The 8,509-nt window shown below is 43.7% G+C and overlaps 1 protein-coding gene across 1 annotated transcript; it reads left to right on the forward strand.

The window, feature by feature from the left end:
• The first annotated feature begins 30 nt into the window (after positions 1–30).
• Positions 31–2,048, forward strand: LOC128884856 (39S ribosomal protein L33, mitochondrial). The gene is made up of 3 exons (XM_054138512.1): positions 31–192; positions 426–529; positions 743–2,048. The coding sequence occupies exons 1-3, from the start codon at positions 152–154 to the stop codon at positions 793–795; spliced, it is 198 nt and encodes a 65-aa protein (XP_053994487.1). The 5' UTR covers positions 31–151; the 3' UTR covers positions 796–2,048.
• The last annotated feature ends 6,461 nt before the right edge of the window (positions 2,049–8,509 follow it).

Raw genomic sequence — 8,509 nt, forward strand, 5'->3', positions numbered from 1 at the left:
CACTAGATGGCGACTGCAACATTCAATTCGTTTACTGCTAGATGGCAGTAGCTTACTATTTTACTGTAACAGTTGATTTTGGTAATCTCTGGTTGTTGCAAAAATATATCACCTTTAAACATCGAATCTACTATAAATAAAATTTGGCATTATGTTCTTAACGAATATATTACTTAAAAAAGCTAAGAGCAAGTGAGTATATCTAATTTTACGTATAATTTAGTTTTACACGCGAGTACAGGTTAGCTCGTATCGAGTAAAATGTTCAACACTCCTTCTTTACTCGATTAATTACATCGTGTACCGTATGTCCATAAATAAAATGTTAAATTTAAAAAATTATTATACGAATTGATGTCACCGGTACACCAGCAATTATTTCAAATGTAAGCCTAACGATTGAATATTGTGTTTTGTGTTTATAGAAGCCTTTTAGTGCTGATAGAAAGCGTAGCAAGTGGGCACAAGTATGTAATACCTAGGGAACGAATAGTTGATAAATTGGAAATAGTTAGATTCGATCCCTATGGTAAGTTGCAATGATGTATACGCCATGTACAAGAGTTTTATCCATTTATTTTCATAAAGTAAAACAAATACATCATAGAACATAGATCTAGTACAATTGCTAAAGCTGAAAGCTATGTACATAAGTCGTCCTCATGGACCATCGTAAAATTCAGACACTTGTAAAGTGCATTTGCATAGAAACTCATTTATCCGATACATTTCATATTTTCAGTTCAAGCTCGAGTGCTGTACCGGGAAGTCAAGAAAATTCACAGTATCTACTAGACAGCAATAATTTGCAATCTCTGAATACCAGTCCATCGAGTGTACATATTTCATACAATAAACATTTTAAAATAAAATTATGAAACTGCGACAATAAGTAAAACAATAATACTAATTGCAAGTAGAAAATGTTTAGGGGGTATTTAGATTGGAGGAATGGAAAATCGATGATTGTGCGAGAAACAATGGAAATCTCATAGTAAATGGTTTTGAATACAGCGATATGATCGTCTTGCACGGGTGGTGGGTCTAGTTGTATGTATCGAAAGGAACGAGAGGGTCCGAGAAAGAGAAACGGAGGACTTGGAAATCGAGATTGGGGTAGGTTCCCTTTGATCTTTAACAAGGAACGCAAAGTTGTATTATTTCCACCTGGATTTCAAACGGTTTGAAATCCACGAGGCGTGAAACGCGACTCTATTCTCCTTCTCTTACCCTCTTTCGCCAACCCCTTCCACGCGCGGTTCTCTCTCGGCCTGCTCTTTCTCGCTCTTGACTCGTTTTCGGCGGTGCGGGAGCAACTCGGGCGTCGTTTACCGATGTTACCAATTCAATTTCTTCTGCAGGATCATTGTCGTGGACAGAAAGGGAGTTAACAGACGCGGAAAGAGGGTTCCCCTCTCCGAACCGTTTCTATCTTTCGCGATTGTGCGCGTGACAGTTCTCGACGTCTACACTTCTCGCGTTTCTTCGTTCTTCCTCTCGAGGAAAAATTTGTTTTGCCTTCACGGCGCGACAAATGGTCCGTTTTGCTTACCCGAGTCGAGCGTATTCTCCTCGACACGACAAACAAAATTGGGTTACCTAACTCGTCGAGTGAGCAAAATTAATCGTACGACGGGTCGAGAATGTAAAATTGCGAAACAAACGGACCCTAGACGGAGAAGGTTTATTATCGTCGGTACAACGAATTTCGAAGCAACGCGCAACAGCGAAATTGTTAAAACGTCCGTTGTTTATTTACGGTTGACTCGACGAAGCAGCCGGTAAAGGAGGAAACAGTACGCAACGAATGAGAAAGGCGGAACGATATGGTGTATCGTGAAAAAGAGGGAGGAAGAACGAGCGAAGTAAAACAGAAACTAAAGGAAAGAGCGAGGGAGAGAGAAAGGCGAAGGCGAAGGCTCGTCTCACTCGTCTGGGCCTTGGCGCGTTTCAGTTGCCTCGCGTTCGAGGGCGTTTTTCGCCTGTGAGTTGTTCTTTGCTTATTACAGTGTGTGCACTGGGCTTGAGCTCGACTAAAGTGGTTTTGCTGCTAATTAACTGCGTTATTTTTACAACTCTCTTGCTCTCCTATCCACCTCCCGCGTTTCCTCTCGGCCTCCCACGTCCCTTTCCCTCTTTCCATACCCCCGCGGCTGTTCCCTCACATTTGCAATGGGGTTCGATAATTCTGCGGTCGCAACGCCCTCTCACTTCCTCTTTCTCTGTTTCGCGTTCGTTGTATACACGCGTTTTATGCGTGCCTTCCGCAAACTCGTATTTTTACCGCATACATCGGAAACCAGTAATAGGATCTAGTTCGATACCGAGGTAGCGTACATCGAACGCACAACAAGCACGGCTAGGCTGTGCTATCCACCTCTTTGCGACAACCAACAATTTCACGTTTCAACTCTTTTTGTTCTTTTTTTCGAACAATCGAGGGAAAACAAACAAACAAGGAAACGTAGGAAAACGGTACATCTTTGAATTAGGTTATTTAAAAAAATTACTTGAACACACCTGTATTATTCGTGAAAAGATTGTTCGTAACCATGTATTAGCGCGAACAGTAAAACGTTTTTAATGTTTACGTTCTCCGGGCAGGTTTGCGGAGTTGCACGAGCGTAAACATAAAATAGAAATAAACCGTGCACGAGGATATTTCGAAAAAATGCTTCTTCTCTTGGGCTCTTTTTTTTTTTTGCTTGAACTTGCTGCCTTTATACTTGCACGTGGGGTTAATTTTACGAGCATATATTCTCTGTGTATTTTTTGAGAGCGCGTTTGTAGAAAATTTAACGAGGCGAATATCGGTAGGTTTTTAAGCATGCCGTTTGAAATGTTTTTCAAACGCAAAGTTACTCGACCGTTATTTCATCATGTTATCGAAAAGTGAGTATCATTAACTATTTAAACGAGATCAAAGGGAGAGCGATGCTCCGCGATATTCCTAAAATAGGCGACTCGACATACGAATGCCACCTTTTAACATTGCCGTGTTTCTCCGCGAGAATCAAAATCCATCGCGCCAGTGAAACGGCGCAAAGTGCTTCGACGAAACAACAATGATTTTCACGTCGAAATTCTACCCTCGAAACTATGAATTTACCAACATCGTTGAAATAAAAACTCAGCCAAAATCGTTCCATTGAATCGCGAGCGAAAAAGAAATAAACAATACGCACCACTTGAACCAAAATAAAAGTTCTTTCATCGAGCAAATCATAAACATACGGTAGGTAATCTGTTTTATCATCGACACAATGAAAGTAGGTAAAACAGGCGGCACGCGAGATTCGAGATCACATCGATCATAGATCGCGCGACGTGTCCGTATTAGCAGCCCATTTTATCGATAATCTTGGTTGGAAGCTTGGATAATCGTCGAGCGACTATCAAAACAACCTGAAAAGGTATCGTTAAATTTAATTATACGTCTAAATGTTACCGACCGAAAAACTCGATATACAGATTAAAATATACTTAAGACATACACGCTATTACCTAGTGGAAAAGACATTCGTTACATGTTCAGACGTAAACATAGAAATTCTTTGAACGCTTTTACATGAAATCACGCTTAATGGAAGACCTTATACATGTACGTATAGAAATAACGTTAATAGCTTACCATCAGGTTTTCGAAATGGTTATTGGTTGCGGCTGTTAGGGAGGTGGTGATGATGCCGAAGGTCGTTGAATAGGTATCTCTCTGCCGGTAGTCGTAGCACCCTTCTTTTCTCCGGCACGAAAAGGCTCTTGAAATAAATTGAAAATGGCTGGTATCGCCCTGCTCTTGGATAAGTGATACCTACATCACCTACACGCATACCGGCCGCCACAGAATTCCGTGGTATTTTTTCACGTATTTGAAAGGCGCATTCAAAGCGTTCCCTCTCCCGAATCTGTATGAATGGCCGATCAATTAAAACGATGTTAAAACGTTATATCAATCGCGTGTACCACCGTCGAGAGAACCGACCGTCGAAGGAGGGAAATTAAAACTGGAATAAAAAGGGGGTGCGCCGGGTTCTCGAGGATAATCGAAACCGCGACGGAGAATTAACGAATATCCAGATCCATCGAGCACGGTTGACGATCGAAAGGTACACAGGAGGGTGGACCTTGGTTATACTTGGTCAAAACATTTTGTTCGCGCCACAGAGCCCTAGGCTCCCATCCCCTAAAAGTATTTAGTCCGATCGATTTCAAATTTTACGCGTTCGTTTGTTTCCTGGTTTCGGCTATTTTAGAAATTTCGATCAAGTTTTCGGCGCGAAACTGTCGTTCAACCTAACCCACATTCGCAAGATATTCTTTTCAACGTTCGACACGACGAATTGGGAATTGGAATATCATCGATGCTTCTATTACGACAGATGGTCGGACTCATTATTCGGTGAAATCGAGCTCGTCGAAAATTTATGCACACCCTCGCGTACCGCGTGCGGTAAATTCATTTCCAAAATTCACCGTTTGCCCGTCTGGGCTAATTTTCGCTATGCACGCGTGTACAGTGTACACGGATGCATACGCCGAGCATCGGGGTACACACGCGCTCCTACTACCACTAGGAGGCGTGCGAATGTCGCGCGCGCGCGCGCGCTCCTGGGATTCACCCACTGATACGAGCTGGGAAACATGTGCGCGAGGGACACACCAACCAACGGGAAAGGTGTATTGAATCGACGAGTATCATGCAGTTGACAGCTAGAGCTAATTGAATCTTGACTCTATCTATCTGTCGACTCGAGCTGAGACTCGACTACCGCCGCGAATTGCATTTCCGTTCGACAGAATCGTTCCCGTTTGAGAATTCTATCTTCCCCCTTAATCCTCTTCGTTCTTGTTATGTAGAAATATGCAAAAACTACTGGCTCCCCGCCTCCGTTGGCTCGGATACTGTTGGAAGAGTAGCTGGTTCGTACTAAATCTTCATTTTTCGCCTACGCTCGCGTCTACTTAACGTTTAACTGTTAGTTTGGCAATTCGAATATCGCTAGGTCGTATTTGACCCGAGGAAAGGATCCTTCTTCGGTTTAAAAAATGCTCCGGCGTAATATCTAGGTGTGGGATTCGCTAAGTGAAATGTTATTATGCGCCATGGATGAATCGACGACGGTACAGCACTGATATTACTTGGATGCTTTCCTTAACAAAAGAGGAAAAGGAGAAAGTAATTTTAGTCAAAGACGTCGTTCGATGAAGCACGCTTCGAGTAGGTACAAAAGGTTGAATATCTTTCGTCGAGGGAGAGGAAAGTATAGAAGTATAGAAGGGTGCGCAGAGAGTGTGAAACAGGGAGGATGGTTTTTGATTCGAAAAACGTCTTGCTTCGATTAGTATTCCCGTCTTTGTTGGTTCGTTAACTTATTCTTTTCTCTCTCTCTCTCTCTATTGTTTCGAATTCGCTTCGTCAGGGATAGATACGATACAAAATGTAAAGAATCGACGGAGAAGGATAGTGTACGTGGGGAATGTCTTTTATTATCGGGAACGGAAATTTCTTTTCAACGTAAATTGTATGGAAGATCTCCGGGGTCCGTGGTATTGAACTGCGTGGGCGGATCAATGGGTGCTCTCGATGAAATTTTAATTAGAAAAGAGCAGGATATACCGGACGAAAGGTGCAACAGAACACGCGTAGATCAAAGGTTTGCCATGGTCTGGACAAAATGGTACGTAGGCCGTGTTGTCACGTTGTACGCGTAACAACTCGTTTCCATCCAGTGTCGCGATATCAACGCAACGACAAAAACTATGCGCAACATCCAAGTTGTAATGTTGTCTGTTAAACGGCGCGGCGAGGAGAGCGAGGGAGAGAGATAAACGCGGAGTGTGGGTGCCCCGTCTAGGATTCTATAATCTAGCCCATCTTTATCGTTAAATTCTGTACTCGTGGACCGATGCCTCGATTGCGCAATCAAGATGGCATCGAGAAAGGCATCTCTCGCCTTCGACTCAAACTACCAACAAGTATTTCAATATCCGCTCCAATATATTCCCATCGACCCTATAAACGTGTGTGCAGTTATATTGGATTCCCTTCCTCTGCCGGTTCGTTCTCTCTCGCCACCCCCACCGTCCCTCTCCCTACCTCTTTTTCCCTCTCCCTCGCGTTCACGTTCGGTTTTTCCCTTCTCCCTTCCTTCGGGGTACGTGTGCGAGCCTGGACCAATCGGCCCTCGACACACCGACGCGCACACGCGTCTACGTGCGTGCATATCCACCCCCTTCAACCTCCGAAGGAAACCGCATTTAAACGTGTTTGGTAACCCTGTAAAAGATTCTTCATCCCCCGCGTTCCTCACCGCAAAGAATGGAGCCCCAGGGGGATTCCACGGCGAGGGACGTGACACCGGCTATAAGCGTTCCGCTCGAACCGATCATCGTTACGATCCTTTTAATTTCATCGCTATTGGTACCGCTGTTCCGGGACCGAAAGCGATTATAGACTCGTTATCTTCGGCCCGTTCTCCACGGTTTATCTCTTAGGCATTCTCGATTTCCTCTGTTTCCTCTTCGATCGACCACGTCGCATACGTCGCGCCGCGCTATTCACGAATCTTTGCGCAAGAAACTCGTCGCTCGAAAAGCCACCGAACCGTGCGGGAAGATTCACGGATAAGAAGAGGGGTCCGTTTGATCGCGCGCAACCATCGAAACGAAACGAAAAACCAGTCCGTATCGCTTGGCTCGTTTGGCCAGGATCGCGGCTCGAACAATTAGATTCGAACGAGGGAAAACCCCTTTGACGGGGATGCACCGCGATAAACGCACGACGGACATATTAGTATAATAAACTGCGAGCCGTGTGCACAGATTACGAGACAACAATGAGAGACGGTAAGAGATATAGAAGCCCGTGAATAAAAAAAGAGGACGATCGGGGGTTCCCTGATTTTCGTGTGTGCCCAGGTGGCTACGGGAACGACGGAACCGTGCGCTTCGGTAAATTATTTCATATCTGTCGGTCCGCCGCGCCGCGCCGCGCATCTATCTCTGCGATCTCGAGCATCGAACAGCTAATTAATCCTGAAAGAATTTACCGGATCGTTATCCGTGGCCATTCTACCGCTCTCCGCAGCTTTTGTCGTACGGTACGTTGCGCATGGCGCTTGGGAATCCCCGAAAAACCTGGCCATGCGTCTTTTGTTTGCTTTCAAATGTTCTCGTAGGAATAACGTACAATTGTACCGTTCATTTTTGTTATTCAGGTAATTGTTTGTCGGGTTTAATATCCTAAGAATTATCGAGCTCAACCTCCTTCGAGAATACAAGTTGAAATTCTGAAACTAAAGAGAATCCGATAAGCCAAGGGAAGAACACTCCCGCTTCGAACCTCGGAGGGTTATAGATCAAACGAAGAGCTTCCCATAGGATGGAAGCTGCCGATTTATATGAAAAAAAAAAAATGGTAACGGATAATCGGAAGTGGAAGAAGTGCCCTAAGCGTGGCTTTGCGCGATCCTCGTCCGTGGTTATCGACGAGAATGGACGCGTTGTACTGGATCAGGCTCACAATGAATCCAATAGGTGAAAGGGTTTTGCAATCGTACCCACGTTCACCAGGCGTATCTGCAGGGGATACAGGTACGCTTAGGGCACGGTTCTCTTTATAAGTGCCATTATAAGTGCCATTTGAGCATGCCTACACCCGCTTTGTCCGCGAATTTCAAACTGGTCATTGTCCTCTCGTTATTGTTTGAAAGGACACGGGATGACAACCACCACTGGTTAAACACCATCCCCCGCCATCCGATACCAGCGATTCTTCTAGACTCGTACAGTAAGAACCGTACAATATTCGCGATACGTTGATACGTTGTTCGAGATGATTAGAGTTGATTGCTTCGCACTCTCGTCCTGCACCAAAGTGCGCATCTTGTCCGTTTGGTACCAGACCAATATGCGTTACAAAAAAAGTTGAGTACGACATTTTCTCATGCTGACGTCTGTCTCGGGAACACGATAACGTTGCATATCATTATAGCCGTTTTGTAAAAGAGTGGACACTTCAAGATTTTAAAACATAACAACTAAAAATTGTTTACTCTCGTTAAATCTTCAAATGAGATTAATAACAAAATTTATTAAAAATATCCAAATAATGTATATCGTTTATGAATGCTATGAATTTCTCTTCATTTTCTCTGACATTCCCCATTAATTTTCATTCATTTCCTGGCATATTTCCCATTAATTTTCCTTCATTTCCTGACACATTTCCCTTTAATTTCCCTTCATTTTCTATGACATTTCCCTTTAATTTATCTTCGTCTCTTGGTACTTTTCCTATTATTTCCTATTAATTTTCTTTCATTTCCTGGCACATTACCCTTTAATTTCCCTTCATTTTCTACGACATTTCCCATTAATTTCCTAACACCCTCTAACATCTCCTAACATCTCCTAACATCTCCTAACGTCTCCTAACGTCTCCTAACATCCTCTAACATACTCCCAACAACCCTCTAACATCTCCTAACATCTCCTAATGCCCTCTAAC

Source organism: Hylaeus volcanicus, chromosome 2 (genome assembly GCF_026283585.1).
Source record: "Hylaeus volcanicus isolate JK05 chromosome 2, UHH_iyHylVolc1.0_haploid, whole genome shotgun sequence".
Taxonomy (NCBI): Eukaryota; Metazoa; Arthropoda; class Insecta; order Hymenoptera; family Colletidae; genus Hylaeus; species Hylaeus volcanicus.